General features: G+C 41.9%; 2 protein-coding genes and 1 long non-coding RNA gene across 4 annotated transcripts in view; 2 read left to right on the plus strand and 1 right to left on the minus strand.

Annotated features, from left to right (window-relative positions):
- The window catches only part of LOC148885189 (uncharacterized), a 169,803-nt gene that overhangs the window by 77,792 nt on the left and 74,369 nt on the right, over positions 1 to 17,642 (minus strand). The gene's annotated exons all lie outside the window — the stretch shown is intronic.
- Positions 131 to 12,564, plus strand: arhgdig (Rho GDP dissociation inhibitor gamma). Of its 2 annotated transcripts, XM_089018681.1 has the most exons (7): positions 131 to 451; positions 2,863 to 2,993; positions 5,875 to 6,054; positions 6,141 to 6,224; positions 8,641 to 8,717; positions 9,638 to 9,701; positions 9,783 to 12,564. In XM_089018681.1, exons 2-7 carry the CDS (start codon positions 2,921 to 2,923, stop codon positions 9,980 to 9,982), a joined length of 678 nt encoding a protein of 225 aa, XP_088874807.1. In that variant the 5' UTR covers positions 131 to 451; positions 2,863 to 2,920; the 3' UTR covers positions 9,983 to 12,564. The 2 variants fall into 2 exon arrangements, with proteins under 2 accessions (XP_088874807.1, XP_088874806.1); XM_089018680.1 differs by lacking the exon at positions 131 to 451 and having other exon boundaries at positions 2,731 to 2,993; positions 9,783 to 12,563.
- rpusd1 (RNA pseudouridine synthase domain containing 1) lies at positions 12,916 to 17,009 on the plus strand. Its single transcript, XM_089018679.1, is given in 7 exon segments — positions 12,916 to 13,005; positions 13,688 to 13,889; positions 15,057 to 15,180; positions 15,259 to 15,361; positions 16,410 to 16,511; positions 16,616 to 16,786; positions 16,789 to 17,009. Coding segments are annotated over 6 exon segments (900 nt in total). The 5' UTR covers positions 12,916 to 13,005; positions 13,688 to 13,707; the 3' UTR covers positions 17,007 to 17,009.

Here is a 17,642-nt window from a genome sequence, read left to right on the forward strand (position 1 = left end):
ATGATTTTTGGTAGTTAATTAATTTAAGCAAAAAAAAAAAAAAACACTCGCCATATGGGAGCCAAAAGCGCCGGATCTTTTAGTGAGCCGAGTCAAAAGAACCGGCTCTCTGAAAAGAACCGATATTCCCATCACTAACATGGAGACGGAGAACCATTCACACTCACTTCCACAACGTAAATGCCAATATTTTTGCCTTTTTCATGGCATTTACACTTCATAACCTTCTTGAATATTGCTCCAGACAATGGTACTTTTAGGTAATATAGTTAATAGGTCTAACGTGGTCTTTGGACGACGGTTGACGCAATTTATTCAAGATAATTTTCAAGTGCTCTAATCTGTTCGTTTCGATATGGTGACATTCGAAAATGTCTACAAACTTGCTGAAAGTGGAACAAAGCGACGAGTGAGGCGAAATGGCGTCCAACAAGGTGCTAAACAAGATGTGGTAAGTTAAAAATGCTTTCTCACTTTATCGCTAATTCGCTAACGGAAATCTCCGCAAGATGTCAGCCAAGCACCGAAAAGATGTATTATTACGTTTGATTTCGGAAGTGTCGTAGACTTAAAAAAATAACACGGAAAAATCACGAACATTTCATCAAGCATCATATTTATAGAAAGATTAAATCAAAGTACGTATACGTTTCATTTTAAGTGTGGAACTGCCAGCCGGTGTGTGTACCATCATGAGCTTATTAGTGATGTGTCGTTCGCGAACGAGCCGGATCTGTGAGACTACAAATAAAATGATAGCAAATTGTAGTCATTAGAATTTATCGATGAGAAGGCTTCTTCAGCCGTCATCTGTACTTAAAGGTGTTGGACGTTTCGCTTCTTATCCAAGGGGCTTCGTCAGCGAACATTTTTTTTTGCTGGTAGTTTTGGCCCTAGATATAACGAACGAAAGAAAATAGATGGTTTCAAAGGGGAGTAAAAGAAGCTATTTTCATAAAACAGCAAAACCCTTCACTAAATCGCCATGGTGGGGTGAGGTTCAATTTGGATCGTTCCTACAACCGACTTGTGAGGCAACATAGGCTTACTTATGCCGATGTGGTGATACCAGATCAAATGGGGCAATCATGCAGCTCGTGTATTTTTTTCTACTTATTGTTATTATTTTTTTATTATTATTATGAGACAAAAGAACAATCTTCCCTTGTCTAGTGTCAGGGCTACCGTCACACCACTCACGATTTTTGAGGATGAAAATAGGTGGATGAGTAAAGAGTTGTGATCGCATCCAGGGTGCGGTCACCACAAGAGAGATAGAAGGGGACGAGGGGGGAGAAAAGTGACCGTGACGACGGGGGTGACAAATCGCCGGACGGAGGGGGAGGCCACCTGGCGTGATAATAAAATACATGAGAGATGTGTGAGAGGGAATGAGGTGTAAAGAGGCGAAAGGGAGGGGGGGGGGTTAGAGGATGACCTCATTGCAGTCTCTGGGCTCCTGACTGAGGTGGAGCGAACGTTGGAGGTGGGCAACAAGGCTATGAATCGATAGCCGCCGTCTGAGTAGCACGCTAGCACCCAAAAAAAAGACAAAAAACAAACAAACAAACAAACACTGCGGACAGCCGTGTGATGATTAGATGACATGATGAGGAAAAAGGAGGGTGGACTTTTGAGCATGGTTGTCTTGCTATTATTATTATTATTATTATTATTATTATTATTATTATTATTATTATTATTATTATTATTATTTTGTCAGTGAACCACACACAAGGAAGGAAGGAAGCGGTAGGAACAAGTGTCGAAAGCTACATCATACCCCCTTCTTGCTTCTTACACCATTCTCTCTCTCTCTCTATCTCTATCTCTATCTCTATATCTCTCTATCTCTCTGACTCTCACTCACCCTCTCTTTCTCTCCCTCTCTCTCTTTCTCTCTCTCTCTCTCTCTATTGCTCTTTCTCTTTTTCTTTCCCTCACCTCTCCCTCCCTCCACCCTCTCCCTCACCCCCCTCTCTCTCTGTCTCCCCTCTCCATCACCCTCTCTCTCGCTCTCTCTATCTCTCTGACTCTCTCACTCACCCTCTCTCTCTCTCTCTCTCTCTCTCTCTCTCTCTCTCTCTCTCTCTCTCTCTCTCTCCCTCCCTCCATCCTCTCCCTCTCTCTCTCTCTCTCTCTCTCTCTCTCTCTCTCTCTCTCTCTCTCTCTCTCTCTCTCTCTCTCTCTCTCTCTCTTTCTCTTTTTCTGTCTCCTCTCTCCTCTCTCTCTCTCTCCACCCTCTCTCTCTGTCTCCCCTCTCCATCACTCTCTCTCTCTCTCTCTCTCTCTCTGACTCTCTCACTCACCCTCTCTCTCTCTCTCTCTCTCTCTCTCTCTCTCTCTCTCTCTCTCTCTCTCTCTCTCTCTCTTTCTTTCCCTTACCTCTCTCTCCCTCCACCCTCTCCCTCACCCCCTCTCTCTCTCTGTCTCCCCTCTCCATCACCCCCCCCCCTCTCTCTCTCTCTCTCTCTCTCTCTCTCTCTCTTTATATATATATATATATATATATATATATATATATATATATATATATATATATATATATATCTCCTCTCTCTGTGTCTCTCCCTTCCACCCATCCCCATCACATCCACACCCACCCAAGGATAACCTCATCTGCCTCTCTCTCTCTCTCTCTCTCTCTCTCTCCCCCTCCAACATCATTCCGCTTTCCTGCCAACCCCCCCCCCCCCGCCTTTCCCCACCCCCCTCCTCCGACTACCCCACCCTCCTGCCTTTTGTTGTATTTGACTCCGAGGTGGAAAATGCACGCCTGACCCACTTCTTTTTCCTTCCAGCACTTTAGCGGATGCTCTACTTTTTCTTTTTTTTTTGTTGTTGTTTTGCGGCGGTGGTGAGGTCGACTACCTGTGGAGGTTCTCCGGTTCTTCCCAAGCCGGTCCAGGACTGAGGCGGCATGCTGCGATTGGACGCGTGCCAGTTTGGGGGTCAGGTGCTGGAGCTGCTCTGGCTAACCATGTGCTACAGAGGTGAGGTCATCAAAGCGTATAACCGCGTGTACTCTCTTGAACTCCTGCAGTGCAAACGATGATGCGTTCGAGTCAACTTGAAAATCATGTTTTATTCGCCGTCGTGCAAAGGGAGTGTGAGTTTATGTGAGCGTGCACACACACGCCATACGTCTCAATCATGGCGGGCGTCGACGTTTTTATACCTGATATGAAATGCTGCCATGATGAGCCAGAGATAGCGAATCAATAGCTATTGATCGCCCGTGTGTGTGTGTGTGTTATGTGTGTGTGTGTGTGTGTGTGTGTGTGCATGCGTGCGGGTGCACATCTGATGACAAAGCGTATCCGCCCCACAAATGATGTCACCAACTTCAGAAGTGTGTGTGTGTGTGTGTGTGTGTGTGTGTGTGTGTGTGTGTGTGTGTGTGTGTGTGTGTGTGTGTGTGTGTGTGTGTGTTATTTGATGGCCTCGCTGCACTAGTGCTGAATAAGCGACAGATGATGACTTATAATAACAATACATTTCATTTCTAAGCGCCTTTCAAAACTTTCAAGGTCACTTTACAGTCACGGGATAGGTTTTTGTGTGGGTGAGCAGCGGCGGCCGCACGAACCGGCGTTCGCTCAACCCGGAAGTAACTCAAATAGGTAGAAAGCTAGCTAGCTGGCTAGCTAATAGATAGATAGATAGATAGATAGATAGTCATCCAGTAAGCTAAAAGATAGCTAGCTAGATAGCCAGCCAGATAGCTAGATAGCCAATTGATAGCTAATAGATAGGTAGATAGTTAGCCAGTAAGCTAATAGATAACAAATAGATAGCTACCGGAAACAAATTCCTTGTGTGTTCTACATACTTGGCAATAAAGATGATTCTGATTCTGATTCTGATACATAGCAAGCCAGATAGCTAAATAGCCAATAGATAGATAACTAGATAGCCAACCAACAAGCTGATAGTAAATAGATAGCTAGCTAGATAGCCAGCCAATAAGCCAATAGATATCAAACAGATAGCAAATTTATAGTGAGCTAGATAGCCAGGGAGATAGCTAGATTGCTAACTATATAGCCAACCAGCAAGCTGATAGATAGCCAGGAGATACATCGCTAGGTAGCCAGCCAATAAGCTACTAGATATCAAATAGACAGTGAGCTAGCTAGCCTGCCAGATAGCTAGATAGCTAGCTGGGTAGCCAACCCGCAAGCTGATAGACAGCTAGCTAGATATCCAGCCAATAAGCTAATATATAGCAAATAGATAGTTAATTAGATAGCTAGCTGTATTGCCAGGCAGCAAGCTGATATATAGCAAATAGATAGCTAGCTAGATAGCCAGCCACGCACACACACACTCACAATCTCAGTCACCCCCCCGCCCCCCATTTTGCAACCCTACGCCGACTTTCGATGGTTAAGTCAAACCGAATGTCGCCGAGAGCGTCCGTTCGCTCGGTCCCATCGGAAGGGAGAAGAAGAGCGATGACGTCGCCGCGAAGGGCGTTGAAAGGGTTGCCACGGTGACGGACAAAGGCAAGCGCGTTTGGCACACAATTGGGTGTGGTGCTGCTGGAAGCAGCGAGCGAGCGATGCAGGGCTAAAAGAGCGAGAGAAAGAAAGAGAGAGAAATTTTCCCAATATGCCTACTGCATTTTTAAATATTAATATTAATATTAAGAGCTTATCATACGCATGTTTTCACACCTTTTTGTGTATTTGCTGTCTTCCAATTACCTCTGGGCTGATGAGTCTTCAGCCCTGCGGTATCAAAGGCGACAATTTATTTCTCGCAAAAAGATGCGACAAAGATACGAATTTCACTGTCTCAATGTTTTAAAATGACAAAAAGATATCACAATCACCCAGTGTTGTACTGCGCATGTCGCTCCTAGGCCTTCAGTAGTGCTATGTCTGTGGTGTGATTTACTATGTGTCCACTAGAGGGTGCTGTTGGCCAGGAAATAACTTGTGACTGTAAGAAACTTAAATACTGCAATAAAACTGTTTGAATTTTTACTATGAATGTGTGGATTCATGATGACATCATAAAATTGCAATATTATTTGCTATTTCTGTTAGCATCGGAGCCGTCCAACCTTAATGATGTCCATTTATTCTTGAAAAGTCCGTCTTGTAAATGACTAACAGTATACAGGTAACATCCGACTTACGACCACCCGTACTTACGACCATGACCTCCAGACCCTATTTTTAAAATTTTAATTCTACGCCTGGCACCGCAACGCGCTAGCAGGCCGGAAATGCGTACAACCATTTTGGCTAGCCAGCCAGCATCTCACTCTCGCACAGCAATCGACCATGTGATTGCACCAGAGGGGGCAGTTTGCAAGTCATTTAGCCTCCCAGTCTCTATTCAACATTTTGAATGGATTTCGACTTACAACCGTTTTGACTTACGACCGTTTGGTCGGAACGGAACTCGGTCGTAAGTCAGATGTTATCTGTATATGCAACCAAATCAATTTCTTCTCCTCCTTCAGCCATTTTGGGTTGACAAAACACTATTAAATCAACATAAAAAAATACAGTAAAGTCTTGTTATATCGATATCGGATATATCGATAGTCCCGGTTATATCGATACTATTTCTATGCACGCACGGAGAAAATTACATGCAAACAGGGTCGGATATATCGATAGTCCCGGTTATATCGATATTTTTTCGGACTCCCTTGGATATCGATATAACGAGACTTTACTGTAGTTGCTTATGCAGCTCGCTACAAATACAGTGAGCTAGCACTGGCCAGTATGCTCTTATCATTATGTGTATTGTTTTTATTCTGAATGTTTTAAATTTTGTGAAGCACTTTCCTACATTTTAATATTTCACCTGCACCATATACTGATCTTCACCCTGGTTTCTTCTTTGCGAAAGGATTCCTGATGGACAAACCGGAAGTTCCTTTGGGGGACGAGGAGGAAGAAGACGACAGGAACCTCAACTACAACCCGCCAGCTCGCAAGACTCTGCAGGAGATTCGGGAACTGGACAAAGATGACGAGAGTTTGGTGAAGTACAAGCAGACGTTGCTGGGGACGCGACCCATGATGGAAGGTGTGTGGATATGTGCGCCCATTGTTGTTGTTGTTGTTGTTGTCAACACACAAATAGGATTTTTTTTTTCATGTGATACTCCGCAGATTTCTCCGGCCCAAACGTCCACGTGACCAAAGTCACCCTGTTGTTCGACGAGCCGCCCGGAGCCATCAGCATCAACCCAACAGGTACACACAAGTGCTTTCCTTAAAACTTTTCAAGCGTGACTCTCCACTGGCGACGTGAACGCACAAATTGCTAAGCTAACAAATTGCTAAGCTAACCCAGAGCGAGGCATCATCTGCCCACGCCTTGCTGGATTCGCAAGCACAATGTCTGCATTGGGTGTGTCCGAAGAGAGAGAGAAAGTGAGAGGAAGTCACGGAGGGAGGGGGGAAGAGAGTGATGATGGAGAGGGAGGGTGAGAGAGACAGAGAGAGTGGGTAAGAGAGTGAGAGAAAGACAGAGAGAGAGAAAGAGGGAGAGATAGAGAGAGCTCAATGTTTGCTTAGTGAGCATTGCTGACATTTTCCCTCGGGCGCCAGCGACGTCGGCCGCATTTCGTGAGGTTCATGCATGTATTCATCCAGCGTGCAAGCGTATGGATTTGCCATTTTGAATTCCCCATTTCTTATATTTGCAAAGCAGCAACCGCTTTGGATCAAAGGCTTCTTTTTCCCCCCATGCAAATGACCACATCAAAAAAAAAAAAAAAAAAAAGTACACGTGACCCTACACGTTATGTTTGCTCAATTGTTCCATTTGACTATTCAGTCAACTCATATTTAAAGCGACATACAGTAAAGTCTCGTTATATCGATATCGGATATATCGATAGTCCCGGTTATATCGATACTATTTCTATGCACGCACGGAGAAAATTACATGCAAACAGGGTCGGATATATCGATAGTCCCGGTTATATCGATATTTTTTCGGACTCCCTTGAATATCGATATAACGAGACTTTACTGTATATGTTTTTTTCAAACACAAACCAAGGCAGAAAACAAGTCAATAGATAATACAAGAATAAACACGGGCATATACAGTAAAGTCTCGTTATATCGATATTCAAGGGAGTCCGAAAAAATATCGATATAACCGGGACTATCGATATATCCGACCCTGTTTGCATGTAATTTTCTCCGTGCGTGCATAGAAATAGTATCAATATAACCGGGACTATCGATATATCCGATATCGATATAACGAGACTCTACTGTATTCTTTATCCTCTGCGAAGACCGACGATCATTTGACATGAAAAAGTTGCAATTTCTTTTATTATTGGGAGTGCAGATTATTAATTGCATGAACGCTGGCGCGAATGGCTGCCGCTGCTCACCTGCACACACAAAAAAAGTTCTTATCCCGTGACTGTAAAGTGACCGTGAGAGTTTTGAAAGGCGGTTAGAAATGAAATGGATTATTATTATTATTATTATTATTATTATTATTATTATTATTATAAGTAGTAGTAGTATTTTATTATTATTATTATTATTATTATTATTATTATTATTATTATTATAAGTAGTAGTAGTATTTTATTATTATTATTATTATTCATTCGGTGCGTGTTCTCCTCGGGCCTGCGTGGGTTTTCCCCGGGTACTCCGGTTTCCTTCCACATTCCAAAAAAATATGCATGGCAGGAGACACTCTAAATTCTCCTTAGATGAGAATGAAATGTTTTTTTTTGGGGGGGGTCTGTGTGCCCTGCGATTGGCTGGCAACCAGTTCAGGGTGTCCCCTGCCTAGTGCAAAGACGTGTGGCTGCCGCTGCTCACCCACAGAAAACGTATGCTGTGACTGTAAAGTGACCTTGAGGGTTTTGAAAGGCGCTTAGAAAATAAATGTATTATTATTATTGTTATGAAAATGAAGGTATGGTTTCGCCCTTATTTGCGTAGATTCCCCCCCCACCCCCCACAAACCCCACCCTGTTTTTCTTAAGATCATTCCTCTCTCGTACTTCCTGTTTCACTGTCCATTAGGAAGCACTCAAAACCAAGGCTCCCATTTCAATTGAGATATAAAAGGATTACACGGTGAGTCCATTTTGGATTTCTTTTAAGACCCAGACACCCCCCCCCCCCCCCGCCCCCTCCCGCCCTTCTTCGACATGAAGCCATTCAAGCCCACAGAGAAACAAACTAGGGCTTTATTGGCACCCAAGCATGAAGGGAGCAACAGGGTGTATTTGACTTATTGTATTGAAATAAAGTCAACAGGAACAAAATCTTAAACATCAGTCATCTGAACAGAAAAGTACAAAGTATCAAAGAAACCCCTGTGTAAAAATCTGCCAAGATGAAACAAACCTGACAGGGTGCAACAAACATACAATGACCCGACACTGAATGGTCATGCCGGGAGTCCTTTTAACTGCCACTGATTGGAATGACCAACACTTGTGCAGCTGCAGGTATACTTCAACAATCTAGTTAAATCGGGCCTCATCCATTTTAGAATTTGCCGCCCTTTTCAGACACAAGGTGGCCAACTGAGCCCCCTTTTATAATGTCCCAGATGCATCCCAGCATGTGGTCACGACCATGACGTCACTCATCAACTGAGGTCATTCATGTGTTTGTCCAGGAGATGTCGACAACCTGCAGGATAAGACGTTCACCCTGAAAGAAGGAGTCAAATACAGGCTTAAAATATACTTTAAGGTAAGGGAAGGGAGAGCCATGCTCCAACGTTCAAGGTGGGGGACTCCAACGACAGACGCTCCCCCACTTACGAACATTCGAGTTACGAACAACGGTACATACAAACATTTTTGTAGTAACCTATGTAGTCCTCTATCCAGTTGTACCTGTATATATCTTTATAGAGCATATAATTTGATTCAATGTTCATTTTTTAATACAAACCAATACAGGTTACTTGTACAAGCCTTAAAGATACTTATATAACATTTAAACATACTTATATAAGCCTTAAACAACTTATGAACAAATTCACCTTACGAACGACCGTTCGGAACGTGTCTTGTTCGTAAGTTGGGGAGCGTCTGTACATCCATATTGGTTGATATAGCGCTTTAACAACAAGCTTTAAACATACATTGCATACAAAGTATAGCACTGAAACAACTTACGAACAATTCACCTTACAAACGACCGTTCGGAATGTATCTCGTTCGTAAGTTGGGAAGCGTCTGTAATTCATTGCACTGTGAACACAAAAGCGATTTTGTGTGTGTGTGTGTGTGTGTGTGTGTGTGTGTGTGTGTGTGTGTGTGTGTGTGTGTGTGTGTGTGTGTGTGTGTGTGTGTGTGTGTGTGTGTGTGTGTGTGTGTGTGTTTGTATGGCTGTTTTTGCAAGGACCACATTGATTTCATACCACACATAGTGAGGACATTTTTGACAAAAGTGAGGACCTTTTGGTCGGTCCTTAGAAGTAGTATCTTGTATGGCTATTCTTGTGAGGACCACTATGATTTTATACCAAACACAGTGAGGACTTTTTGGTCGGTCCTCACGGGTTTTTCATTTTAAAGGCTTCTCACTCTTTATAATGAGTGACCCGGACCTCGCAAAGATGTTCAAACAGGAATTTGTGTGTGTGTTTGTGTGTGTGTTTGCAGGTGAACAAAGAGATTGTCGCTGGCCTGAAGTACCACCATGTGAGTTTCAGAAAAGGATTAAAAAGTAAGGGAACACCAATGCGGAAATTTGCTCCACTCGGCCATTTTGTCTGAATGGAACCACTCCATTTTTTTTGCCCCGCAGTGGACAAGATGTCCCACATGATGGGCAGTTACTGTCCTCGTGAGAAGGAACATGAATTTGTGTTCCCGACCGATGAGACGCCTCAAGGATCGGCGTCGCGCGGCCTCTACCGGATCAAGTCCCACTTCACCGATGACGACAAGAACACCTACTCGGCTTGGGATTGGAACCTGGAGATCAAGAATGACTCGGATGAATGAGAGGTTATCTGCTTCTCTTAACTCATTCACTGCCATTCATTCAATTGAAAATAGGACGTAGAGCGCATTTCCGAATTATTATTATTTTTTTTTTTTTTTGCTTGGGTGTCGATAAAGCGCTAGACAGACCTCTGGCAATGTTTTTTCTCTTCCACGAGAGGGCAGCATTTGCCTTTTGTCCATGTTAGCGCTTTTTTCCAGCTTCAGCTGTTGTTAAAGCGCTATATAAATCGATATGTATCTATTGCATTGTATTTTGTACATCCGCCCCCATTTCAAGCGCATATAACTCCAGACCCGTATAACTTAGGAATTGAACTCTTTCTGATGAAACAAGAGTTTCTATGGTTTCTAATAATAATAATAATAATAATAATAATAATAATACATTTAATTTCTAAGCGCCTTTCAAAACTCTCAAGGACACTTTACAATCACTGGATTTATTTGTGCGGGTGAGCAGCGGCAGCCATTCGCGCCAGCGTTCACTCTACCCGAAAGTAACACAGCAGAAAAGTTATGAAAGGAAGAGGAAAGGAAAAAAAAAACTAAATAACAAATATAACAACACAAAGACACAGAGTGTCATTCATTCTTCAGCACTTGCTGTACCCTCTTTGTGACATGAAGCAGTTCTAGCTGAAAGAGCTTAGGAGGATCTTATGCTGCTTTGAATGTTGATCTACTCTGAAAACTCAATCTTCTGTGGGTCCTGGGATTTGAGTGAAAATGACAAAAACCCTGGCACTGTAGTGGACACATTTTTTTGCACATCGTCTGGCAGTGAATGAGTTAATGGCATTCAACAGAGATTTTAAAAAAAAGAAATGAGACGCGCACAATAACCTCTGTCTCAACACGTGTTAAAACATGAAGTCATTTTACAATTAGCCGCCGTCATCAAATATGATTATTCTTCCGAAACCTATTTAATATCGTTAAGTACAAACATGATGGGAAGCGCTACATGATCTCCCTGGAAGAGGAATATTTCCGGAAGCGGTTAACAAGACTTTGTGAAACTTTTTTGGGCCGTGCAAAGACTTCCACTGACGCGTCCGACTGTTTATAGTGTAGAAAGAAATGCATGTTTTGGATTTAATACTTATCTCGCACTCAAATTCATGTCAAAGTGGGCAAATGTATGGAGACATTTTGTTTTCATTTTTTTAGACGCGTACAGTGATACCTCGTTTTACGAACCCCTTGGCTTACGAACTTTTTGGTTTACGAACGTTACATATATGAACATTTTACCTTGGCCGGCTTGTTTTGGTCCTCTATTCCCCGCCCCCAGTCGTCGGTTAAAGCCACGTGATTGGTCAAGAACAGTGAGGGGAGGTGGTTTAAACATTTAAGAGATAGGCAGACGACCGAGAGTGAGAAAATGGGTAGAAAACAGTGAAATTTGGACACGTTGCAACTTTGATAGTTCAAAGGCAGAGTGTAGCCTGCAAGGTTAAAATTCCCATCAATCAAGTTCCACAAATAACCCGCACAAGCCATCTGTACACTTGATGCAAAAAGCTATCAACCCAGCTAAACATAACACAATTGATGAGGAAAAAGGTAAAATTATCGCAGAGAAAGCACCTACAAGGGATCATTCCTCAAGATGGTGAAAGAAGGAGGCTATATTCCTCATCAAGTGTTTAATGCTGATGAAACCGGTCACTTAATTCCATCAAGCCATCAACGACCATCACAAAGGTAAATAAAACAACTTTATTATACAGTACAGTGTATTTCTTTAATTACACTCCTTATAGAATGTGACTCTCCTTCCAAACAGCAATTCCCTCCCTCCGACCTCCTCTCACCCCATTACATCAAGCCATGGACCATCACAAATGTAAATAAAATTACTTTATTATACAGTGCAGTGTATTTCTTTCATTATAATAGAATAGCACATTTATTATTTGTAAAATAAGGTATATTTTGTGTAGTTTTACGGCTTATTTAGTAGAAAATCATGTTTTATGGGGACCTGGGAACGGATTATTCTCATTTTAATGGTTTCCTATGGGAAATAAATTTTTGGGATACACCCTTTTCACCTTACACACTCTGTATGAGAAGCAATTAAGTTTGTAAGCCAAGGCATCACTGTACTAGATAGGAAACATCCGGTGAGGTGTGATTTAGTCATCGCTAGACTATTGTCGTTATTGATAAACTTCATGAGTTCATTCGGCTTGTTGTCATGGAAGAATAAATTGTGTTTGGTGTTGCATGGTTTAATAAGTATCTCTTTTGTTTTTATACAACTTCCTTGTAAAAAAAAAAAACATGCCGTTCGAGGAAAAAAATGAATAAAAACACATCACTGTGGCATTTCGCAATGTTGAAGCCGACTACGGAGATGATGCGCTTTTCAGATGGATCGTCTTTAAAGCAGGGCAAGGTGAACAACAGCGCTCAATGGAATTGTTTATGGATCACTGAATATTGGTGTCAAATCTTGTATGCTGTATCTTTTAATAAAGGCAAGTAATTTTAAGCAGTGGATTTTATCAATAGACTTGAAAGGCGCTTAGAAATTAAATGTATTATTATTATTATTATTATTGATTTTTTTATTCAGTAGTGCTAAATCTCAATCAATCCAGACTGAAAAAAAAACTGTTGTGTGACGAGCCAATCATAGTTCGCAAACTATGATTGAAAAGTGACTAGCCAATCATCGTTTGCGTAAACTGACGCCTTGAAGAAGGATTTCTGACCCTGGCAACAAATAATGGCTGAAATGTGATTGGTTAAATGCTTAAATCCGAAAACACACGTCTGGAAGCAGCGCAATAGGGGATAAGTCATGAAAGGAAGCTGAAAGACAATTTGAAATTATTTAATAAAAATTCAGTTTTATCTTTTGGAGACATTTAAGCGATTTGTTTTAGAAATTATTAGTTTCCGGTACGGTCGATGACGCTTCGTCGCTCGGTCACGTGATGTTCGAGTCACAAGCGGAAGTACGACGGACGTCGAGCTCAGGAAAACATGACTTGAGGATTTCAAATTTGGTATGTATGAAAAAATATTAACTTGAGTGTGTGTGGCTGTGATTAATCAGCACGTGGTGTTTAGTCTGCGAAACATAATCGGTGTTAGTTTAGCACACGGTGTTAGCTCATACTTGCTACCAATTGATTCTGCTGTGAAATGTATTGAGTGTTCGATTCATTTTCATTTGGGCACTTTGACACAATAAAAAGATAAATACGAGTCTTGTAAAAAGTATTTATTTAGGATCTATTCCATTTAGATTTTTTATAAAATCAGCTCCCTGCTAATCGATCTCATTTGAGGGAAATTATTTCGCTAAAATTCGAACCCAGAATCTTTCAACTGCGTGGCAGGCATGCTAACCTACTAGTTATGTGTCGTTCGCGAACGAGATGGTTCTTAGAGGCGAATCTCTAAAGTGGACGAAGAGAGCCGGTTCCTAACAAGGAGCCGGAAATGGGAGCTGACATTTTTGTCCTCTATAGCCGGAATTCCCATCACTATCACCTACAATGTGGTGATTCTTCTGGAACACAAGTAATAAAAATACAAATCAGTGTCACACAAACAACTGAAACATCCCCCCAATATCTACCTCCATATTAACAACACAAAACAAGAATAACTATTCAATAGTGGGTAATGTGTCAACCTTACATGGGTAAATACAATTATTCTAATCAAAAGATGTGTTTGCAGGGTGTGTTTTGTAACACCCAATGGAACCGGCCAGTGTGGAGAGACTTTGCGTGCTCTTTCAGAGTGACGATTACATCGTGGTGGACAAGCACTGGGACATCCGCATTGATAGTAAAATGTGGTATGAAAAAAACACAGTGCAGGCTCAACTTCGCCACCGCTTTCCTCATCTAGTAGATCCCAACACCTACTATGGATTCAGGTATATTCTTCCAAATGTAAAGGCGGCCTCACTGTAACCATAAAGGAGCTGCAAACAAATAAAAATGCTCTTAAAACTCTCAAGGTCACTTGACAGTCACAGGATACGTTTTTCTGTGGGTGAGCAGCGACAGCCACACGCACCAGCGTTCACTCAACCCCAAAGTAACTCAAATAGATAGAAAGCTAGCTAGCTAGCTAATGGATAGCAAATAGTTAATAGATAGCCAGATAGTTAACAGCAAGCCAGCTCGACAGCTTACAGCCACCCAGCTAATGGCTAGCCAGCTAGCTAATGGATAGCTAATAAATAGCTAATAGATAGTCAGATAGACAACAGCTCGCCAGTTTACAGCCAGTCAGCTAGACAGCTAATAGATAGCAAATAAATAGTTAATAGATAGCCAGCTAGCCATTTTACAGCCAGTCAGCTAGACAGCTAATAGATAGCTAGCTAGCTAATAGATAGCAAATAGTTAATAGATAGCCAGTTTACAGCCAGTCGGGTAGACAGCTAATAGCTACCTATCTAGCTACTAGATAGCAAATAAATAGTTAATAGATAGCCATTAAATAGTTAATAGATAGCCAACAGCTAGCCAGCTTACAGCCAGTTAGCTAGACAGCCAATAGATAGCAAGTAGTTAATAGATAGCCAGCTAGCCAGTTTACAGCTAGACAGCCAATGGCTAGCCAGCTAGCTAATGGATAGCTAATAAATAACTAATAGATAGCCAGATAGCCAACAGCCAGTCAGCTAATAGCTAACTAGCTAATAGATAGCAAATAGTTAATCGATAGCCAGCTAGCCAGTTCACAGCCAGTCAGCTAGACAGTTAATGGCTAGCTAGCTAGCTAATAGATAGCAAATAAATAGTTAATAGATAGCCAGCTAGCCAGTTTACCACCAGTCAGCTCGACAGCTAATAGATAGCCATTAGATAGCCATATAGCCAACAGCTAGCCAGTTAGACAGTTTACAGCCAGTCAGCTAGACAGCTAATAGCTAGCTAGATAGCAAATAAATAGTTAATAGATAGCCTGCTAGACAGCTTAGGTACAGTATATTCTTCCAAATGTAAAAGTGGCCCACTGTAACCATAAAAGAGGCGCAAACAAATAAAAATGGTTGTGGATGAACTTTATCCTGTGCCTTTTTTCACACCAGATTCTGCCACCAGTTGGATTTCTCAACCAGCGGCGCCTTATGTGTGGCGCTCAATAAGACGGCAGCTGGCTTGGCCTATCGCTGTTTCAAGGAACGCACTGTCACCAAAGCCTACCTCGCTCTTGTACGCAGGCAATTCAAATACTCGTTAAACATCACATTTTGTATCCGCGTATGTTTGCATGCGTCTCATTGTTTGCAGGTTCGCGGATTGGTGGAAGAAGAGATACAAAACCTTGATTTTTCCATCGGCAAGAACACGTCGGAGGGAAAAACGCATATGATGTGTATTGAGGGAACGGAAGGTATGCTTGGAAGATGTAGAAGATATTGAAAGGCGCTTAAAAATAAATAAAATGGATTAGATTACGTTGTGTGGCTGCCGCTGCTCACACGCAGAAAAAATATCCTGTTACTGGAAAGTGTCCTTGAGAGTTTTGAAAGGCGCTTATAAATGAAATGTTATTATTATTATTATTATTATTATTATTATTATTATTATTATTATTATTATTATTATTATTATTTATGTGGAAGCTAATGGAGAAAATCTATCAAACAAATTATATTGACACTGTATCTTGTCCACTAGATGTCGCTACTTTCTGTATATCTGTCGTCAGAAAAGCTATAAAATTAGAATCAGAAAGCCTAGCTATTAGCTATCTAGCGGGCTGTTAGCTGTCTCGCTGGCTGGCTGTTGACCATCTGGCCATTTATTAGCTTTCCGTTAGCTAGCTGGCTAGCCATTAGCTGTCTTGCTGGCTGGTTGTAAACTGTCTAGCTGGCTAGCTGTTGGCTATCTGGCTATTAAAGTATTTGCTATCTATTAGCTAGCTAGCATTATTATTATTATTATTAAACTTTTTTTCTTTAATACTCCCTCACTCCTTTTAATTTTGCTGCTGTAGATTGCAAATTTGGGACTAAGTTCCCTTGAGAGTTTTGGGAGGTGCTTATAAATATTATTATTATTATTATTATTATTATTATTATTATTACGTCCCTGATGTGCTCACTTGAGCTATCTAGCTACCTAGCTGGCTATCTAGCTATCTATCTAGCTGGCTATCTAGCTATCTATTATCTATCTAACTAACTATCAGGCTATCTATTAGTTATCTATTAGCTAGCTAGCTAACTTTCTATCTATTTAAGTTATTCCGGGTTGAGTGAACGCTGGTGCGTGTGGCTGCCGCTGCTCACCCACAGAAAACTTATCCTGTAACTGGAAAGTGACCTTGAGAGTTTTGAAAGGCGCTTGGAAATGAAATGTATTATTATTATTATTATTATTATTATTATTATTATTATTATTATCTTTCATGTTTTCTTAACATATTTGCTTGTCAGGTTGTGAGAATTCCAAACCATGCCAGACTGCGTTGACGGTGTTGGAGTACGGCCTGTATGATGCTGAACCTGTCACCAAGGTGCTCCTGCAGCCTTTGACAGGTAAAAATGCAAAAGAACTGCTGCTACTTTGTGAATTTCGTAAAGTTTCCTAATGCACCTGCTAATAGCGGTTTCACAATAATACCCACCCATGTGCGCACCAGGTCGGACGCACCAGTTAAGGGTCCACTGCAGTGCGATAGGCCACCCCATCGTGGGGGATTTCACCTACAGCTCAGGAACCGATGATGGGCCTTTCCGCATGATGCTTCACGCCCACTTCCTCCACATCCCACTGGAACCTGAACCCATTTTTGTGGACGCGGGAGACCCTTTTTGCCCTCGGTGGATCCGAAGTGGGTCCCACAACGCTCCTTACGACCCCTGAAAGCCACCGTGGACGCCCTGCTGGACCAAAGGATGGAGGAGAGAAGACAATGGAAGGAGAGGGGGAGAGATCAAGTGAAACAGAAGGAGAAAAGTAGGAAAGAGGAGAGTGAGGAGCAGACGAAACAGTGTGAAGAGTGGCTCAGAGAATGGGTTGGTGTTTCATAATATAGTGATACCTTGGTTTACGAACCCCTTGCCTTACGAACTTTTCGTTTTATGAACGTTACATTTATGAAAATTTTACCTTGGTATACCAACTATTTTTCGGGACACACACGGAGCTGCCACAATGAGTGATGTGTCGTTTGCAAACGAGCCCGTTCTCTTAACAAGAAAATGGCAGCCGGCTTGTTTTGGTCCTCGATTCCCCGCCCCCAATAGTCGGTTAAAGCCACGTGATTGGTCAAGAACACAGCAGTGAGGGGATGCACAAAAAACCCGCATAAGCCATCTGTACACTTGATGCAAAAAGCTATCAACCCAGCTAAACAGAAGACAATTGATGAGGAACTAGGTAAAATTATGGCAGAGAAAGCACCCACAAGGGATTATTTCTCAAGATGGTGAAAGAAGAAGGCTACGTTCCTCATCAAGTGTTTAATGCTGATGAAACCGGTCACTCCATTTCATCAAGTCATCATCGACCATCACAAAGGTAAAGAAAATGACTTTATTATATAGTACAGTTTATTTCTTTAATTACAGTCCTTATGGAATGTGACTTTCCTTCCAAACAGCAATTCCCTCCCTCCGACCTCCCCCCTCCCCATTCCATCAAGCCATCAATGACCATCACCATAG

This window comes from Hippocampus bargibanti, linkage group LG17, assembly GCF_051943395.1.
Source record: "Hippocampus bargibanti isolate YZ-2025 linkage group LG17, ASM5194339v1, whole genome shotgun sequence".
NCBI classification, from domain to species: Eukaryota; Metazoa; Chordata; class Actinopteri; order Syngnathiformes; family Syngnathidae; genus Hippocampus; species Hippocampus bargibanti.

Coding starts and splice junctions, on each gene's coding strand:
- arhgdig (XM_089018681.1), top strand. CDS start 2,921: ATGCTGCGATTGGACGCGTGCCAGTTTGGGGGTCAGGTGCTGGAGCTG. Junction 6,055..6,140: donor GACGCGACCCATGATGGAAG/GTGTGTGGATAT, acceptor GATACTCCGCAG/ATTTCTCCGGCCCAAACGTC. Junction 6,225..8,640: donor CATCAGCATCAACCCAACAG/GTACACACAAGT, acceptor GTGTTTGTCCAG/GAGATGTCGACAACCTGCAG.